The sequence below is a fragment of the Branchiostoma belcheri genome, unplaced genomic scaffold (assembly GCF_001625305.1).
Source record: "Branchiostoma belcheri isolate BF01 breed outbred unplaced genomic scaffold, Haploidv18h27 scaffold20, whole genome shotgun sequence".
NCBI lineage: Eukaryota > Metazoa > Chordata > Leptocardii > Amphioxiformes > Branchiostomatidae > Branchiostoma > Branchiostoma belcheri.
In genome coordinates this window covers 1,044,067-1,065,641 of record NW_017803491.1, presented here as the reverse complement: position 1 = coordinate 1,065,641, position 21,575 = coordinate 1,044,067, and the positions used below count along the sequence as shown (strand labels likewise).

At 39.0% G+C, this 21,575-nt stretch overlaps 1 protein-coding gene across 1 annotated transcript in view; it reads right to left on the bottom strand.

The window, feature by feature from the left end:
• Positions 1-21,575, bottom strand: part of LOC109469067 — a 35,545-nt gene that overhangs the window by 1,827 nt on the left and 12,143 nt on the right. The window contains exons 2-20 of the mRNA XM_019767453.1: positions 18,431-18,629; positions 17,892-17,992; positions 16,969-17,302; positions 16,349-16,635; positions 15,656-15,994; positions 13,965-14,462; positions 13,524-13,802; positions 13,019-13,243; positions 12,590-12,778; positions 11,795-12,277; positions 10,675-10,788; positions 10,496-10,563; positions 9,984-10,228; positions 9,718-9,800; positions 9,430-9,567; positions 8,921-9,016; positions 8,123-8,346; positions 7,508-7,651; positions 6,754-6,982 (exon numbers count right to left, since the gene is read on the bottom strand). Of these exons, the coding sequence (XP_019623012.1) occupies positions 6,754-6,982; positions 7,508-7,651; positions 8,123-8,346; positions 8,921-9,016; positions 9,430-9,567; positions 9,718-9,800; positions 9,984-10,228; positions 10,496-10,563; positions 10,675-10,788; positions 11,795-12,277; positions 12,590-12,778; positions 13,019-13,243; positions 13,524-13,802; positions 13,965-14,462; positions 15,656-15,994; positions 16,349-16,635; positions 16,969-17,302; positions 17,892-17,992; positions 18,431-18,629 (4,275 nt within the window). The remainder of the gene's footprint in view (positions 1-6,753; positions 6,983-7,507; positions 7,652-8,122; positions 8,347-8,920; positions 9,017-9,429; positions 9,568-9,717; positions 9,801-9,983; positions 10,229-10,495; positions 10,564-10,674; positions 10,789-11,794; positions 12,278-12,589; positions 12,779-13,018; positions 13,244-13,523; positions 13,803-13,964; positions 14,463-15,655; positions 15,995-16,348; positions 16,636-16,968; positions 17,303-17,891; positions 17,993-18,430; positions 18,630-21,575) is intronic.

Below are 21,575 nucleotides of genomic sequence, written 5' to 3'. Positions count from 1 at the left end.
ATCCAAGGATGACCATGAAATCACATGGCAGACCAGAATGTTGGACATGTTGCTCAGATAGACAGCTGCCCGTCCTTGCACAGTTAATTGTTTGGGCAAAATTACAGTATAGAGTCATATGACATCTCGCGACGTCACTATGATAGTTTAAAAATATATTCATATATAGTTTCCTGTTTTCCTGTGACTGCCAGTTTAATACACTATACAACCGTTAACTCAAAGTGGCAATATATTCTTCTATAACTTTATCTATGGAAATTTTAGATTTATAGAGTCATATGACATCTTGCGACGTCACTGTGATAGTTTGAAATATATTCATATATAATTTCATGTTTTCGCTAGAGCGACCTATATAGCTAACAATTACCAACACACGGTTGTTATCCTTGAAAGCACCGATTTGTCCATTGGTTTCTGACTGTCAGTTTTTTAATACACTATACAACGTCGTTAATTTAAGGTGCCAATAGGTTCTTCTGTTACGTTATCGGTGGAAATTTTAGAGAAAACTGTTTCTTTCGTTTTCATATTTGGAACATAATTATTTCTTGCTCCTGCATTCCACGTGCCCGAATATGATACATGTATTCATGCAATTTTGAGGCTGAAAATTTGTCTGACCTTCCTTACGATTGTTTTTTTGTGCGTGACGAAAGCAACATATTGCAAGGACATCATGTTTTGATATTTTAAAGGGTACCCGATGGGATTGTGATTTTCAATGTTGCGAAAGTTCTGCCACGAACTGTCTGATTAATATTTCACAGTTTCATCAATTGTCTCTTGTGATTGTCTATCCTCTTGTTGGCACTCTTCTAATGTCTACAGCGTCCTTCAGGAAGCAGCAGTGATGAAAAATTGTTGGATATCAATCCATATGCACCATACCATGCATTGTAGCATTGTGAGTCAAAGAAGTGGCGACAATATCGTAGGCTATGTTTTTATTTTATATTCCAACATGTAATCACAAGACGTGGTGAGGACACACTCAAGTTTTTTCAACTTATATTAATCATAAATGTCACCACCAGCACAGGAGACAATACAATGTTCATTTTTACCTGAGCGAAGTGAGTTTGTAAGCGAGCGTGTAAAGTGCCTTTCCCAAGAGCACAAGATCGGTGGCATGACAGGACTCGAACCCGGGACCTCTTGGTTCCGAGTCGAGCACTCTGTCTAGCTATATGCTATGTTTACATTTGGAACTCTGATTTAAGTTATAAAATGAGTCAGCCCACGGAATCGGTATATTGAAAACGAGAAAAAATACAGACAAATACTTACCCTTGCATCCTGCATTTTGGACTAATCGATGTCCTGGTAAAATGTGGTGTCCTTTATATTTTGCAAAAGTACTGCCTGAAATTTGTTCCATGCGCCTGAGGCTATGGCATTACCCACTCGCGACACAAACATAAGGAAGTGTTTCTATAACAATATACAGTTGGATTTTGTACGGCAGATTCGCTCAGTTTCCCAAAAACACATCTAAAGTATGCACCATGACAGGGTCATCCTCAAAGCAAGAGACTTTGGTAGCAATTCCTACTGTAATGTTTCTACATCTATCTGCTAGGGACCCCCATGCCAGGTGCATGTCAGGACATGGTGTATGAATCCCCAAAACCCTTACACACTTACTTGGGTCAGGTCATTTTCGTAGAGCCGAAAGACACGTACTTCCCTCGTTGTCATCGATTTTGGACGACAACTAAACTCCAGAAGTCACCTCAGTGTGCGTGCATGTAGTAAATTCGGGTTACGTTTGACTTCAGCTACCCTGTGGTGTGGTGATTTTACGCAGTAACGTTACTGTAAAACACGAACCGTGCATAAAATGCATTTATTGTCTATATCTATGTGTCCTAGCTACAGTGTCCTAGCTACATATGATAGCGGACAATGCGGTATATTGTCACGTATTGTAACCTTTGCTACAACGCAATTTCTATGCAGCTGAGAAACCTCCTATTGTAACAACTCCTGTATATGCTTACGACAGTTAGCAGGCTGGGGAAAAGACGCCTCTTGCGGCCATTCTGCTCACTACAGACTCACAACTACGGCATTACCTAATTGTTAAGGATCTGTTGAGCTAACTGTTCATCTTCTTGGCTTGGCTTCGTTTCCGAAGATTTCAAATATATATCTAAGTTTTCATATCTAACTCTGTTCATACAACAAGTGAAATATACAAACAGGTGCTCAACGTGTAATTCCTTTTATCCCAAGTGCATGATGAACGGTGAGCCCTCGTCAGACGTATGCACACTTTAAAGAAAAACGTTTATATTGCTAGTCTCTTCCAGACTAACTACACAGGCTATATATAGGAGAATATTTGCCAGGGGAGTTTGACCGCCTTGGGGTTTGACCGGCCGCGCAGGAGGGAAAGAAACAACCTTCCGCGGCCGGACTCCCCTGGCCAATTTTACTCTCCTTTTTGCCGAATTCTGCGTATACGATCCGTATACGATCCCATAGAAAGGCCTGGTGGAGGCTATACATTGTCGTGGGAAGTAGTTTTCCTCAGTCTTTTTGGAAAAGGGATACATCTGTTTTTGCTGGGGAAAGTACAATTGCGACATACTACACTTTAAATTCGTATATTCTATCGAGGGAAAAATTGGGTCTGAAAAGGGCATGCTTCAATTCAGAAGATTACCATGTACTAAATGAAATTAAAAACTTTGTCACTGTGTCACTCAAGTCACCATAATGCGATTATGTCGGTGGAAAGTCCAACCTTACCATATGGGCGGAAATCCTATTTACGTAAGCCAACGTACGTCTATACATCGGGTATAAGCCCATGTTGAACATTCAATCATAAGGTTAGAATAACATGACGTGTTGTTTGAACAAGAGCCTAATTCTATAATGTGATTATAAATGTTAACGTACGGTGAGAAATTCTTTACTAATTAAACATAGAATTTTCTAATAAGGCCAGCGGACCCTACACATTAATTTTTCATTATTTCCAACAGTGTTTATCGCTAATGAAAATTTGAAAACCATGTATATATCAACACAAACAACACCAGAATATTTGTTTCTATCAAATGTATCTACAACACCAACATGAACACTGCTGACCTGTTCCCAACCACCAGCCAACCATGTCCCAACCAGCAACATTTGCTTTAGGTTAAAAAAAGAATCTAACTTCAGTAGAAGTTACTATAGTTTGAATCATAACTTGCTATATTCAGAATGTCTCAATGTCCTTGGTTCCCATTCCATGTAACATAAATTTAAGACTCCTACTGTATAATGTGCATGCTGTCACAACACAAGCTTCTAGCAAAAGGTATGTTAATCTAATTTTGCATCGAGCGCCATTGAAGGCAAAACTAAGCCAGCCAAATAACTCTAACGCTGCTTTAAAGCCAGGATTGAGGTGGATTTTCTCTACGCACATTGGAGCCCGTAACTTTAAACAAAACCTGATATGGGGGGATTTATTTTAGGAAAAGGAAAGACATAGATCTATATTCGGTGAACAGACGTCATGAGTTGAGTGCAAATTGTGCATACCATGTACCAAAGCATGTACCCACAGACTGTATATTTTTGTTTGACGATCTGTTACACGTAGACCTGCGATAAAATTAACATATTAATTACAAAGAGATTGCAGGAGCCCACCATAAGCATTAAATTGTACTTTTTGTGACTATCTACTTTTGATACGCCGGCACAAGTCGCTACATGGTGGATAGGATCAAATAAGATACGAAGGTGTTTGAAGGAGAAAATTTACGACTGCAAAGGGCATAAAACCACGGTGCAGTTTGTAATTGCAAGAGGGCTATCAATATTCCTAACCGGGTCATGGCTTTGTGAACTAGTTTCACGATGTTGGACATACTTAGTTTGCTCCGTGCTGGATTCAAACGTGACACATAATAATTTTACATGCTGCTTCCTGTAGAATTTACGACCTTGATCGTAGCGTTATGCAACCAAGTTCAAAGTACAGAAAAGTAATTTACAACTGCTATATACAAACCGTATAATACACCAGGACTTTAGGAATTTAGCAGAACCATGTGCACAGCAAAGCACAACACATGTAGTGTTCTGAAGTTCTAAAATAGGATTTTTTTTTCTAAATACAAGGAAACAACTATATTATGCAACAACGTGTTTTTGCAACAAGTCAACAAAGATAACTGATTGGATCATGGCTGGTCTTGTTCTTATCAAAATACATATGGTATGGAAAGAAATGTAATGCTCTCCACATAACAGAAATATTAATCAAATACACTGATATCATCAAACAGATGTTGCGTGAAAAATATCTGGATAGCAAGTGTATCCGTGGATTGCGATGTGCGCTTTGAAAAGCGCCCATAACTAAATACGTTTGCACGAAACAAGATTGCACAGAAGGCGAAGATGCATCAGTTGCTACTTGATAACGACTCACGGTCCCAAGAAGTCTGAGCCTTAGAAGCCGGTGACTAATCTTATATCCATTATACATGGCACTGTCCATTTCAACTCGATTAGGAACTTTGGACCATAAATTGTTAACGACGTTCTAAGTGTACTTCTAATTCCTTCGATCTATAAATGGCTTTATAATATGAAATTGCAACATTTTTCAGTTTCACTACAACTTGCAAAAATACACGTATATCCATGAGTTGACATCTCTGATACTAATACTCTAGGATCTAAATTTTTGAGGTCTAATGCGATTTGGGGCTGGCAACGTCGAAAGTATTAAGAGATTTGGATGGCTTAGAGGCAAAATCTTCTTTGGCTGTTATAAAGTAGCTGCTCTTACGTGTTTTTGTGACCTAGCAGCCTAAGACATGAAAGCACAATCTTCTAAGGAATAATTGAGTCTCAGCGTGGCAAATTCTTTTTCGGATGACTAATGTTCTCTCAAACAAATGCTGAAGTGTTCTAGTTTGTTTAGTTCTTTATTTGTATTAAAGTTGGCAGGGTTCCGTGATTCTAGTACGTACAATGTAATCTTACTGGGTCAGTCTTCTAAGGAAGACCATAGTGACTGGTCGAAAGCTCTAGGCGAGAGAACTTTTTTGTGTTGGATAAAACGTTTTAACTTTAAACATGTAACTACCAACACAGGTTACTTTCTATAAAGCCTCACATTCCATCTAGTGAAAAAATCCCTTAGCACTTTAGTGTCGCTTGCAATCGACTTAGGTGATTACTTCCAATTGTAATCATGCCTTTTCGGTGTATCTGTGTGTTTTTGGTGGTGGCAACATGATAGATCGTGTTTTAGTCATGAGTCATCACTTTCTGTCAACCAAGGCCCCAAAGGTACCATTAAATCTGCCAGTGACACGCCCTAATTATATAACCACCGTTACTTCTAGTAAAGGGACTATCAAGGTCGATGTGTGATGACGAGTCATGCATTTTAATTTGGCAGCCACCTTAGAAATAGTTTGACGAATTCCTTTACTTCCTATTTCACTCTTGAGTGTAATGATGATATCATCTCTATTTTGATAAAGAAATACATTTGAAACAAAGTATGCCGTAAGACATCAATCAATCAATCAACCAATCAATCAATCAAATGGTTTATTAAAAAAACAACTTGTAGCCATTGGCTAAATCATGTCTTGTACAATTTACGTTATTAACATATCAAAGATTAAATGAAACCATTATTCAATACATATGAAAAAGGGTTAATAACACCACATACATTTATATATGCTTTGTGTATGTAAATGCCGGCTTATTTGTAAAATAGATAAATACCACACTAAGAGCACAAACATGTCTCAACTCGTATACTTTAAATACGTCCATAGCTACGTTGCCACAGCGCCGCCATGCGGCTACTTACGAGATACAAACAAGGGTAAACATCATAGGTCAATTGCTCACAGTAGGCAAATACTTACATGTACACAATACAAATTGATACTAATTACAACGACAAATCTAATATTTTACAAGCCTTTTCAGAGTTGTGAAATTCTGTGTATGTCACCTCTTTGGGGAGACCAATTTGACCTCCAATTTGACCTTCCTGTCAATCTACAATCAAATCATTTCCCTTTGTTCAGCATTACCGTATTGAAAGACTATGAGGCACACAAGCAAAGAAACACGCCGAAAACAAATCTCCGTAGACAAAGGTAGCAATAAATGTTATAATACAGTTTAAAATCATTATTGGATATGCATGCTAAATGTGTGTATAATACAACCAGTAAGTGAGAGTGAACAGTAGAAAACAGAACGGGAATAGTTGACGGGATCTGATATCGATAGAGCACGGTGTTTTCTCCCTGGGCCTTGTGATGGCTGGTTCTTTAAGTTGGGCCGTCTTAGGTCGATCTTCTACCAGGGAAGGATTCTTCTCGGTACTGGGCTTTTGCTCTGCAATGTGTACCTTGCGACAACGCCGCCTAATGATTGGTGGTAGATGCGTAGCTGGGGTTTTCTTCGTGGGTGGCTTTGCAGTGATTTTCGCTGGTCTTGCTTCTCTCTGTTCGTTGTCGCTATCTCTCAGAGTGGTAATCTTGTGATCTGTGGTTGAGGTCTGCTTTTTTGACTGCTCACCTGTAGATGAGTGAGATTTTCCTGCAGGTTGCCGTTTTGGCCCGCCTTCTGTCGTAACATAATTCTTGGGATCTTTCGATGGGATTTGCTCCTCTGAAGCTGGTCTACTAGAGCGCTTTTTGTCATCGTCATCCGTTTTTGCAAGAATCTTTCGATCGGCAGCTGGAATCTTCTCACCAACAGGAACTTTCGCCGGCCGTACTGGCCTCGCCTTCTCTGCTTTACGACCCCTGGCGGAAATCTTACGATCTGCAGATCTTTTGTTGCCACCTGTAGTAGGCCGTTCTGTCGTAGACTTTGTCAGTTTGACCCTTGTCTTTGGTTCATCGTCTTTCTTGGAAACTTCATCCGCCATGCGTTCTTCGATGAACTGCACGGGCTCAACTCTGGATCTCCGTCTTCTAGCCTGTTAACGTGTTCAGGAATATTTTAAAAGAATGCCACAGTGTGGTATTCAAACAATGGCAATCATATCCAGTTATGCTTGCAAAACACAAATATCGGTTTAAAAAATGTGTTTATTGAAATGAACCATAAAGAAAAGAGTACCGTAAAGGACAAAAAAAAGTATATGACCACGGGAATATTTTTGCTGTATATACTTCAGAAGCATTCAGTTTTCAGTTTTATTATTCAATCAACAAAATCATACAAAAGCAGGGAATTGATTTATGTCTTACGTATATTTCTTCTACATTGAAAGATTCTTTAGGGTCCGTCGGTGAAAGTTAGACATCCAGGTACTAAGATACGCCAAAAACATTTACTCAAGCAACTGGATATGATTTTGGAAACGGTCAGACGTTTCAGGTAGCATCCGCTACCTTTCGTCAGTGACACTAAGAGACTGCAGGAGAATTGCAGGTTTAGGGAGTCTTCAGCAACTGAACACAAAGCATTATGCGCGGGATTGTTTAAGAAAAGTCCATACCGAATTTTTCCAGTGCTTCTTGATGTCTGCCTTCTTGCCGTCTGTACTGTGTAAGAAGTGCACCACTGCGAACTCTAACGTCACCAGCAGGGCGAAAACGAGGCAGCCGATGTGCCAGATGTCAATTGCCCGGATGTAGGATATCTGCATTGACAAACAGTCCACAATCAAATTACATGTAGTCGGCTGAACGTATTTTGCTCGCTTAGTCTTGAGCCATTGGGCTACATTTACTTTTTAGTTTTTTTTAATAAACTTACAATGCATCTTAAATTTAGATTACCAACACATGTCTGACGATATAAGTTTGATTTCAAAAAAAGTTTATAGTGATTCAAATATAACAAAAGCTAGGTTCAGATTTGAATAAATCAGCAATATCGAATGTGAATAAATGAATAAATAAATAACTTTATTATATATTGTAAATATAATGACAAATAATGAACATTTTATCATCCACCTTTATAAATACCTACATTTATATTATATAACTGTATATGTCTATAGGTATTCATAAAGGTGGATAATCAAATGTTTTATATTTCATAATGACGACAAAGTGAAAAAATATGAAATATCACCAAGCATGTTCAGTTATTACGATATACTCACGTGTGGCATCCGCATAGTCTGGCTCCCCAGGCGGATGAGCATCAGCAGGGTAGTACTGCCGATGGCGACCCGTGCAGACGCCTCGCTGAAGTGGATCCAGAAAGACGACCAGGACACGACCACTACTGTAGTGGTCGGGATGAAGGTTTGTAGAACATAGTAGGGAAGTCTTCTCTGGAAATGGAACCTCACTTCAATGGTGGAGTACACGTCTGGGGAGCCACCTGATAATGGGACAAACACTGGGTTGGGTTTTATGTGTCGGGAAAAGGTTCCAGAATTTCCCGAAAAGGTAAATCGGGTGAAATCTCCGATTTCTCTTTAAAGTTTTCAGTTGGTTCTACGTACGAGATCAAAGAGGGCCATGGAAGGAGTGTATTGAAAAAATTCCAAAGCTGGAACATGTTTAAGAATACACAATTTCATAGACATCAAATTAAAGATTACAGAAGCAAACGTAAAATTCTAAAGTAAAGTTGACCTTACATGATATCGATATTCGTAATCTTTTGAAATGTCATTGGAAATTACAAATGTGGAGGCAATTTATAGAATTTGTATTTCAAGGTTAATTCATTTCGAAGCTAATTTACATTTTAAGAATATTATGAAATACCATTGTTTTTGCCTGTGGCAGATGAACATTCAAAAGAAGTCGTTATTATAAAAACGTTTGCATTGTATTGTCTGTATCGTAATAATATATCAAGTGTTAATAAGTAAAGGTACCATATTTTGTAAGGTTGCAGTCCATGGGTACTTCTGTGCAAGTTCCAGAAAACGCTGAACATTTCTTACAGACCGGGTCTCTGGTATCACAGAAACGCAGGTACGGACACGTGTCTGCACTCTTACCCAGCATGCACCTCTGGTGGAAGAAGGTACAACCTATACCTGCAGGAACCGGAAATGATGTCAGAGAATTTAATTAGATGCGTCTGGACCTATATGCTGCTTTCAAAAAGAAAACATCTATCATCATGTTAGGGGAATACAAAATGTAGTTTTTAAGATACATCCAGATGATTTATACCCATATAAGTATAATGCATGCATATTATCCGCGGATTCGGATGTGTCGATGAAGGTTAGACATCCAGACATCCATTCAAAATCATATCCAGTTGCTTGAGTAACTGTTTTTTGGCATTCGGATGTGTACATTTGCTATATACATTTGAATATGCGAAACGGAACAAAAGAAAAATGCTGGAAATTATTCACATTTATTAAATTAAAAGATATACAGAACAACAACGCTTAACTTAACTCCTTGTTGTCAAATAAAGAGTACTACGTATACTGACCGTCTTGTCTTTTTGACGCCACAGTTCCCAACAGTTCTGTCTCTCGGAGGACAAATTGTGAATCCGCTTCAGTTAGATCAAGAACCATCGGGCTTCTTCCACCAGGCACACGGCTGATTTGAAACACGATGCCCCCGACTACAATCCGGAACAAAATGTAGGTAAAGAAAATCTAACTACATTTCGCATGAGGAAATTCCTTACTTTACAACTCGAATATATGGGCAGCTTTATCTTTATGGTCATACATTTTTATAGTCATACATGGCACTCAAAATCCAGACTTACATCCTTGTAGCTGTAAGCTGCACGTCTGTTTGTCAAAAGGATAACTGCGCAGATCCAGGCGACAGAATACGCTCAACTTCCGCCTATATTTCAGACAAAAAAATACAATGTACATAGATTAGTTGATAAGGTGTTACTAACAATAATTATCTTCTGCCCGCCTTTAAGACGGACATTTATTACAAGTTCAGATCTTTGCTATTCAATCTTTCACCAAACTGACATTATGGCTGTTCTCAAACTGTCAATTAATATATAAAACTTACCTGATTGAGTGGCTGATCTGGCCGTCAGGAGACAGCCATGTTGTCATGGTCCCCTCTTCATCCCTGGTACCTTTTCCTTGCGAGGATCTAGAGATTACGTACCAGCTGGCTCGCACCTTCTTGCCAAACTTCACTGACGGAAGCCACAGAACATGTGCCGGCACGGGGATCCACGTCCTGCCGCCCAGGTTAGCCAGGCGGGGGTCGGTCCAGGCTACCGTGAAGGTGGCAGTCACGTTGAAATTCTGGAGGTTCAAAATTTGTTTGTGAGTCTTAAGCTTTCCAAGTTTAGGTTAAGTGGCCGTGATTACGGGATGGTCTGAACAGAGCAGATGGACCACAAGAAATTACGATAAACAAAACATGCAAAAAATTTCCACATTCTTATGTCATATTAATGCTGGAGTGTTACACGTCCTCTCTCCGTAAATGGTTAGAATATAAACAATACACAAAAGTGCACACGTGTACTCAAACCGTGAATCAGCGGTGAATAAACAAAACTACCCTACCATTGTTTCCTCTGACAGCCAACCAAAACTGTCAATCTTTACTCCTGAAGATGTCGGCAGAAGTTTACCTAGTAGTAAGATTTTTCAGCAAATTGGGGTAAGTAAAGATTTCTCAAAAAGACAACATCAAACTAAAATACAATAACGTATTAATTCGTAAACAATTAACGCATATCTACCTTTCTGCATGTCGATTGGGCTCTCCTTGGCGTTATATGATTCCGGCAGCGCCTCTCCTGTTTCCCATCGCCGGTATTCCTCCATAGTTCCACCGTCGGAGGGGACCAGTGGGTCTTTAGAAGTGAAAAAATCAATCAGTGATAATAAAATTGAATATATAGAAATGTAGCAAATGAATTTCGGGTGTCTGTATTACAGTTACTGTGATTTTAGGAACCAGACCAAATGGTCAAGTGTCAACGGACAAATTCAATATTTTAACAAATAATGCAGGTTACATGTACACACATTAAAACGATCGCAAAGTGCGTTGTAGGATAACGTATTCGTAAGTAGCTAGACTACCTGGCGAAGGTGTTGTCCATTCTGTTCCTGTTTCAGTAGGTCCTGTTGTCGACGTTGATGCATCTTCAGAAGTAGGCACTTTCCAAGGTTGCAAAATGGAGAAAAAATTAGCTCGCTGTTTTATACCTATCTAAATTTTATGACCTTCGTGATACCATGTGAGTAAATATATGCTAATAAAGAACTGGTGAATTGAAATAATGAATGTTTTTACTTGATAAAGTCCGATTGCTTGTTGGGTTTTCAAAAGTTGAAGCTTCAGTCGACGTAGCTGTATAGAGAACAAGAATTTATTATTATAACAAAACTGCTTATATTATTAGCTGCACATGTTAGAGCACTATACAAAATATAATTGGTTAGATATAATAATATCCGCAAAAAGATATGAGGAAGCGTTTACTAACAGTAGTGACATGAAATGAATGAAAATGAAACATTAACAATCTCACATTAACCAAAATTTGAATAGTTCTTTCCACACGCCAAAAAACACTTACTCAAGCAACTGGATATGATTTTGATTATGATTTCAAAATCATATATGAACTGGATATGATTTTGATTATGATTTCAAAATCATATCCAGTTGCTTGAGTAACTGTTTTCGGCGTATCGTATTACCTGGATGTCTAACCTTCATCGAAGTTCTTTCCACACTTTGAACTACCATACTTACAAAACAATATCAAAACGTTTTCCTAAGTTATTTACAAAATCAAGTAAAAGTATTCATGATCCAACTTTTACTGTATCCAGCAATCGAACCATTACCTGTGCACACGCTTTGGGGCTCACACCATCCGTCCATGGTGCAGCATGGGAAATATTCCGGATGGCACTGCGCTACCGTCGCACCCGGTGCCGGAAAAACGGTGCCACATCGACCGTCTTCTCTCCACAGCGATTCCGGATCCACACAATACACAACTTCACTGGCCCGGGGAAAATCAACGCACCAAAATAGATTTTTAACCACTGATGCACCAATCACGTCAACACAACTTTTCCTAACCCGCCTGCAAAATTCGTAACATGGCGGATACGTCCTTCCCGACACGCACTGCGGCACGACAATGGAGAAAACAAGATGGCGGATATGTGGATGACAATTATCATTCGCCAGAGTTCTAAAGGCCTCTAATTCTGTTGGCGAACTCCGCAGCTCTGATTCATTCTGGTGCCCTGCATAGTTTGGAAACTTTGTCATGTTGTACGACAGGGCCAGGCCTACATTGGGGCTAACAGTAGAACATTCTGAAAAGAAAAAAAAATTAAGCATTAGTATCCGCTCCATTTTTCCTTCTTTGTAGGGGGTCACTTAATTATAAGGACTCATCATCAGTAACTACATACAAAGACAACTATTTTTTTTTTTCGTGTAAATGGATAGAGTATAAATTGCCTTTTGTACAATTTTCATACTCTTGTATCGTGCTTGTCTACGGTGAATCGAACAGTTTAAAGTGGTACCTAAGCCATACAGCTAGCTTTGGAAGATAACAAAGAATACGGCACAGGTTTCCGATAATAAGATTGATCGGGAATTCATCATCATCGATCACTTACCTTCGTCACAGATTTCCAAGGATCCGTATTCTGTTTTCCAGGTGCGGAAACCGACAAAGCGGATCGGCAGTGGATCGGGGTCTGAGAACTGCATGAACGGGGTTACATCGCCCTCCCTCCCGACTGCGATTGTTCCGTTCAGCGTCCAGGAAATCCAAAACCCCTTGTATTGCGTTGGAGATAGAAATCCTTAAAGAAAATTATTGTTGTTCGTGATCGAATATCAATAAATAATATGAAATATAAGGAAATAATACTTCAACCTACAACTGGAAGGCAATAGTTAAACTTGGGCTCAGAATCGATAATCTTCAGTTCCATAATAAGTTGGAGACTTGTTTTTCGGGATAATCAAAGGAAAGCTACATGTAGTAAGACTTGAATACTGTCATCTAAGAAAGGCAGTTTACTATATCAAAAGTCTCTTACCGGTAGCAAGAACTTCTGCAGTGATCCGGTTCCAATCATTTTTCCTAATGAGGGAGTGTGTGTTGCCAATGGTAATTATGTACTTTTCTGGCATCCAGTAATTGCGACTAGATAGAAGGACATTGACGTGGTATGTAGCCTGTACTTTAAACTTTACTGGAGACGATGCAGGTGGGTTATTGAAGGTGTCAGATAGTCCCCGGTTCGTGGCAAACGTACGACAAACTGCATGGAAACAATCGATTAAAAAGACGATCAATTAGAGGTCACAGATTCTATGCAGCTCTCTCTTTTTTCTATTTCTGTTTCTTTTTAAGCTGAAGCAAGCCGTGCATTAGTGTGATTCAATTCTTTAATGACTAATATGAAAATATAGTATCAATAAGATACAAACAACCTGCAGTGTCATTTTTTAAAGATGTATAAATGATTTTCTTTTGAAAAAAATGGACAGACAAAAGCAGGAATTTGCCATATGAAGACTTGTGTTCTACAAAATACGTACCGTTGCTGGTCTCACAACAATATCGCGCTTCGTAGTCCTCACAGATGCCATCGGCCTGATCGCTGTTCTTGCACACGATGCCGGAGGTCGGACCAAATGCTTCGAACAGCTCTCCGGTCAGCAGCGCCCCCATGCGGGTCCCGTGCACACGGGCATGAATCCCAACAGGCGTGGCACAGATCTGCCCAGGGTGCTTCGTCTGAAGATCGGCCAGGTCTTCTCTATCATAATTGCCTAGAGGATTGTCTTTGTCGAACCAAGCTGTCCAGGAGGTACAGGCTGAAGATAAGAGAAAGGCACCAAACATATCAGTATTTCAGCAAAGAAGCATCTTTCAAGGTACTGCTATAGGAAACACGTTTTTCTTTTAAAATAGAACTTTTAATCGGTAAAGCAATTTTTCCATGGTGGATGCGACCTAAAACAAAATTATGCACTTACTTTCTGCTCGCACGCCAATGACGGATTGTTCTGATTCATCAGACAATGGGCCAGTTGCTATCTCGGTAGATGTTGATTCTGCAGTTCTTTGTGCTGCGGTTGTCGGTCCTGCAGATGCCGTTGATGTGGTAGGTGTCGCTGCAGATGATGTTGTCAATGCGGTGGTTGATGGATCTGTTGTCAGCACATCTGTTGTTACCACTACAGTACTTACTAGTACATATGTTGTCTCCATAGGCTCGGTAGTGATATCTGTGGTTTCTGCTGACGTCGTCGTTGGACTCGGTGTTGATTCAACTGGCGATGTATCTGATGCTATTGTCGTCATCTTTGCAGCTTCAGTTTCGTAGGCTGTTGTCATTGCCGCCTCAGTTGTATCACTTTCCAATAATTCAATGGTAGTTTCAAAGTCTGTAGTCAATTCTGAATTCTGGGTAGTCATATCCGTTGTTACTATAGGTGATAGTTGGGATGTTGATGATTCCTGTGTCGTCGTTTCTAAAAAAAGTAAGTCAAATGAGTTGCGATCTACTCATGTAGGTGTATGTCGCTGCGTTGATGTTATACCTCTTAGTGTTGTACAACAGCAATAAATACACGATGGTCAGATTTGGGCCCAAAAGTCCCACTCCGCTACTATGGAGATCGAATCCCCCGAACCCGCGAATCTTGTTCGATATGACGTCATTCGAATAGAACGGGCGTTCGATCCGGGGTTACCCGCGGTCATTTACAGTAAAGCCGCTACAACCGGCTACTTCAAGCCCTTTTTTACTTGGAAACCACGGAACAGGAAAAATCCACCTTTCCACAAATATGAACCGTTTTTAAAACATTACATCTATGCCGTGATTTTATTGTGGATATGTAACAAGTAACGAAGCTACTGCCGTCATCGTGGGTGACCTTGAAGGTCAGAATTCTTGTTGACGCTGTTATAAAATCCAGGTCCCCATATCCAAGTGGCACAGCATGCGTGCAAACATGGTATTTTAACCGTTCCCAAAAATCGCTCAAATTACCTCATTGAGGGCTTGTTTGGAAGAGGAACGATTTCCGCAGATTTCTGTCTTAGGGATTTTTTAAATATGGCCGCGATTATGAATTATCGGTATTTAAAGTTAAAACACTGCGTTTTTAGCTCTTCTTTTGACTGTAAGTCGAGTTTTAGTTAAAAAATTAAAAAATCCTAAGACAGAAAGTTTAAATTTACTGTAATAGTTCTAAAAATCCAAAAATCTAACCTTATTTTTAATTTTCGGGGCCTCTTAAAATCAGTTGTTTGGTTCTCGTGAACCCTTTTTGAAATCCGAAATTGATCTCATTTGGAAGCAAATGTACACAAAGTGGAGCAAAGGCAGTGCAAGAATAACATTTGAGGTAAAAAAAATCACCTATTACATTTTATTTTGACGAGTATTTACTCTCCAATTACTTTTGTTTATTTTCAAATTTTACCCGTTGCCCCCGGGCCGGCCTGGGACTCCCGCGCGGCCACGTTCGAACACGTTCTGTAACCCGATACCTCCCTAGTAATGCGACTTTTAGCCTAGCAACCGACCGCCGTGATAAAACAATCCGCGTATATTAATGCAAATATTGTCGTAGCTCTTTGTCAAATTGCATGAATTTGGAACAGCACATCAGCTATTTGTCTAGAAAGCGACTTTCAAAACAAAACAATATCTTACCGAAAGCAAAGCAGCTCACGGTCAAAACTTTATCCACGGAACAAAGTTCCAGTTCCCAGGGGGAGTGTTTACATTCTGCAAGGGATACTTCCAGCGAGTTACAGTCCACGCCTCTGAGCCAACTGGGTTGAGACAAGTTTTCTGGTATCTCATTCGGTGCACGGGTCGTTACCTGTCCCCAATCCAGTCCTAGTCCCATGCACACCACTTGGGCAGCTAAGAAGTTCATCATGTCATAATCTGGGTGTCGGCACACTTTTGCCCAGGTATTGTTGTAAAAGATTTCCACCTGCCCAGCATCGCTCGTGTGTCCCACTAGCCGCGTCGCTCCAACTGTACCTGAGGATGTAGAAATCAACAATCTCTCAACATGACACATTACACCATCGCAGTAGTTGTCTGCGGCAAAAACCTCGAACAAATTAGAGTATTTACAATGAAAAATACAAAATGTAAGCAATGCTATATAGATACACCACTTGTCTCCATTTGCCATTTATTGCTTGCTATTATGCAACTGTATATGGATGAATACACACACACACACACACACACACACACACACACACACACACACACACACACAGAGAGAGACACACACACACATGCACAAGCACACACACGTGCACATACATGTATATACACACGCATACATTCATAAAGCTCATTATAGTGTTCACTATTAGAACTTACCGTTACACAAATTCCCTGCTTTCCTTACGTGAGTTGAGTTCAGAGCAATTTCGTATATCTGAAGACACGAGATCCTTCCGTTAAACGGATATCGGTCATTGCTGACAACAATTCTCTTCACCTGTATGTTCAAGCTGCCGACCTGCCCCTCTATGACTGGCACACCATTCACCCACAGCCGCGCGACTTGAGTGTTAATGTCGTAGGTGAGAACGACGAATATCCATTTCTGAAGGAGTATCGCGTTTCTAGCGGACAGCTTGAAGTCACCGCTTGGGAAGAAGAAACTGGGGGGAAATAGAATGTTATGTATGATGATATTCGTCGTTGATCGAATTACGATTTTGATGCCCTAGAACGCTATGACTACAGATTTACTAACAAGGAACCAACCCCGATATTTCGGTAGAAAGATATCAATTTTGTATTACCAAGAACTATGATCATTCGTTATTGTACGACGATTTTACGAAAGCCATCAGGCCATTTTGTATTGTGGAGGGATACCATTAAAAATCAAAAGCAAAGCCAATGGCGTTTATTAATTTTCAACACTATCTTTAGAAAATATCCCTGTATTGTTACAATCAACATACATATTAATCTAGTTTAAAACGTACATTGCGTCGAGGTCCGTATTGTTGAAAATGTTTATCTTCATTTTTATCTCTCCTTGGTTGTTCAGAGCAGTCATGACGTGATTCACAGAGCTTGAAGCCTCTGGATAGACCAATAGAGTAACCGAGAACGTTGAAATAGTATCTGAGGGCATGTCGATGATCAGGTACGGCGCGTTGGTAGTGAATGTGATTGAGCCTTCAGCGATGCCGCCAACTCCCTCCGCGAACTCCAGGTTATCGGTGAAGCTGTGAACCGCATATCCGCCAATATCTTTCCCCCTCAGATAACCATTTAAGGGCCAGAAGAAGACAGGATACGGTTTTTCCGTTTGGACTGTGCAAAAACATAACATTGAATCTAAGTACTATTTGTAGAATGATGCATAAAGTTATCCAAAGATGATTTCTTAATGTTGTGTCGGGAAATTAATATTATGAACTGTCCAGACAAAATTGTTAACATTTTCCGCTAACAAAGAAATAGGTAAAATACAAACTTACAGTTATAACAAAATGTTGACAATGTATGAGTCTGTATTTCACTTCAGTCTCTATATTTTAAATTCTTTATTGACGCAACAAAAAAGTACAGAGACTTTTGTATGGTCTTCTACAACTTAACTAAAGATCTAACAAAGCTAAATACATGTGTGGATAACGTTATCTTACGTACAGAGTATATGTATGATGTAACAATAAAGGTTAACTATTCTCTAACATGTGTTCTCTAAGATCGAAACATTCTTTAATGTATTTTCCTATTTGAACACTGTATTAGTTATCTCCCCTGAGAATGTAGTTGCATTTATCTATAGGATCTAACGTATTGAAATCAACTGAACAAGCGGAAAGATAGGTGAACAACAATAGGCGCTTATCATTGTAGAGTGTACAGTCCATTATAAAATAAGAGCAACACTTACCACATGAGTAGTTAAGGCTCCATCCAGAATGAACGATTGAATAGTCAGTTTCAAAGACGAGGTAGGCTTCGTTGGTTTTGCCGAGGTATGGATCGCCGTTGCTTGGCAAAAATATTAGGTGATTTATACAGCATACATCATACGCATTTTCAATAACAGTGGATAAAACTACATATTGACTACAGGCTGACCAGACGACATTTTGAATAACGAGAAAGATTATTTTTGTACCTTTGTAATGCCATTGATATTGATTTTAGCTTTTACCTGGGGGAAAGATGAAGGATTCTAAAAATTGATACATGTTAGAATTTTAAAAATATATATAAGTTATCAATTTAGTATATCTACTTCAGTACATATCCCAAAGTGCAAAGTCACTAAGGTATTTGTATTTTCTTCTTGTCTATTGAATTGGATGAATCATTCACATTTTAAACGAAACCAATGTACAATTTGCCGTTCATTTGCTAGATGTACAAATTTTACAATCAAAATGTAAAATTGATTTATTTCAGTTACAAGAAAAGAATACTTACAGTTTTGTATGCAAGGCCCCGTCCACTATCCATAGCTCATCAAAATATTCGACGTCCCATGCGTTGAATTCTATGTCGATGAGCTCACCAACAGGGCAAGTGATGTTGTTGCCACATTCCAAGTCATTTTCATACTCATTAGGGTAGTTTTGACTCACAATGACTCCGCCTGGTCCCTTGTATAGTACATCACAATAATCTGGAGAGAAACGGACACTATTTATTTAGATGGACTAAGGCTTCGCCGAAGCGATGTAATAAATGAAATTCGTCGGAAGTACCAAAAGTGAGAATTCCCAAATAAAATAAAATTAAAAAGATATAATTAACTCACCACGAAAAATATTTTAAACGATAAGTTTATCTATTTTAAGTTGACCTTTGTTAGTTCATCTTTAATCTTTAGTTATAATGTCATGTAGTTTTGTTGGGGTTATCCCCCCAGGAATCTTTGAAAACCGCCAATAGGCGACATGTATTTCCTGGTTAAATAAATAAACAAACAAATAAATAAGTAAATTAACAAAAATTTACAAAAAATAAAGACACAGAGGATAGAACAACACGTATTCTAGATGTATAAATTAATGATAGATGGGACAGCCAGCTGTCTGAAGATCAAATAAATAAATAAATGAAATAGATAGATAGATTGTCACATGTCCAAGTGTTTGTATCGTTCTTACTGGACGCGATGGGTCATATTTTCATTATTTTTTAAAACCAACAAAAATATAGCAAATTTGTGAATCACCTGGTGAATAATTTTGCCGATCGTACATACTGGCGTCTGCGCTATAGACTTTCTCCTCGGCAGAGCAAAGCTTGCTTTTTAAAAAGCATTGTAACGCGGTGTTGTGGTAGAACGACAGGCATGCCGGGACTCCGCAGCACAGCTCCGCACAGGATTGGACAGTAACGTTCCCATGGTAACGTATGTCAGATAGTGGGCAGTCACTTTGGGGGACCTGGTGAAACGTCTGGAGGTCACACGTACCTAAAATGAAGGAACTCGGCTCTTAGTTGTAACATAAGTACGTATTTACTAGTATCATGCTATCATTTGTTCTGTTTGAATGTCCCTTATACGCCTGAAGGATTAAACATAATCTTTTCAAGGACATTATAAGTAATCCTGTCAATTTCGAGACCCTGTTCCTATGTTCACGACTTGAATATAGCTATTAATATAAATGGGAAGAAGAGATAAGCGTATCAACCGTTTGTTCTGTGATGTCCGATAGTATTTTATCTGAGTTTATCTTACAAGATACGGTTGAAAAGATTTTTGAACAATAGCCCGGCTGGATTTAGTGTGCCTTTTGGTGTCATTATAACATGCACGCAACCAACTTACATGGTAATGCTCAAAGGCTGGTTAGATAAGTTCTGTTATCATACAACACGTTCTGTTTTGGTCTTATTTGTTATCATATAGTTGCTTTGCGTAACACCACATAGTCCTTTCTCTGTGTGTTCTCTGAGTAAAGTTACCATGCAACACAGGTGTTGAGGTATACGTAACAGTGTAGTGTTTGACGAAAATATTTTTTTTTTACATTTTAATTTCTTGATTTCTTAAATATCTTGTCTATAATTCTAACCTCATTAAACTGACCGGAGTTTGATGCGGTGATACCCAAACCTGTATCACGTTTTCTTGCAACGACAGAATATTTCATTTCGTCATGACACATCCATTTCAGTTTAAAAAAATGCTGTTGTTTCGATGTTGAATGCACAAAGCAGGCTAGGTGTTCTTATGGTTGGGCTATTTTGACTTAGAATACAAAGGACCTGGATATGAATACCTCTCAGTACAAAGGTGGCAAAAGTACACGTGACTACACACGTCTTGCTAATTTCCTCATTTTTCATCTATCAAGCTTCTTTTGGACGTATTGATCCCTCTAAAGCTAGTAGGCCAGCTTTCTTTTGTAGCCAAGTCGTATCATTACGAATGTCTGGGTTTGAATTTTGTAGGCGTCAATATTTTGACCTAAACACCATAAATGCGAAACAAAATTTACTATTGAAATGGAACTTACCTTGGGATCCGACAAAGCAGGGCAAACCAGACAGCACAAAAAGGATGCAGAAAACGTGTCCATGCATCATTTTACGTCTGGTCAGACAGGTCATCTTGTCACGATGCCGTCTGTAACTGGAATGCATTCCGAACAACTTCGCGGGGTTTAGATGCATTAGATTTCCATACAGCATCAATATTCATTAGCCCTGTACTTCCTTTATTCTTGTTGTGAATCGGAGCGTGCAAGTAGAAAAGAAAGATCCAACAAAACTGTCAAAAGCATCTGTTATATCTGTTATATATATATATATATATATAACTATACCATTCTCTTTGATATATATTGAAGTACAAATTATGTCTTTGTACTCCGTACACACCCACGAAAAATACTTAAGACAGTAATGCCACCATCGATAAGCATGAACTACACAACAATTATTACATTCGTGCTTCAATATTGGCTTTCGAGAAATAATTGATAATGTGTACCCTCAGTATTAAAACCTGGGATCTTCACGGCTTATATTAGCAAATTGCCATGCTTTTGTACGGAAAAAATACAAGGTTTTCTTTTGTGTGCGAGGTTGAGCCAATTCAGGGCAGGATTTCAAGACATGATGCGTTTTCACGCAACCATTTATAGATCCAGACTAACAGATGATCTAACAAAAGCCTGGGTTTAACAGGTAACACCATTTTTGCTATCTGATTTGACAAAAGAGTCTGGAGTCTGTGTCTCCCTGTGTCGTCCTGTATGTCGCTGATCTAGACATTAAAAAGGACACTAATTATTAGTTGTATTATATAGGACGTAAGGACACCAAGCGGGGAGGAGATGAATTGCATACACAAAATTCAATTCCTCTTTTGACGAATACAATGCATTAAAATACTTACTTAATATATGTAATATCAATTATGACATAGGAGGGGCCATGATGAATTGTCCTTAGAAACTTAGACAGACCGTAAACAATTTGCTAATCCTGGAAAATCAATTGTAGAGTCATGTAAATGCATTCTGAAAGGCCATCACAATTATGAAATTCGTAAAGCAATAACTCAATTAAGAATCAGTAGCCATAAATTGAATATTGAAACAGGTAGATA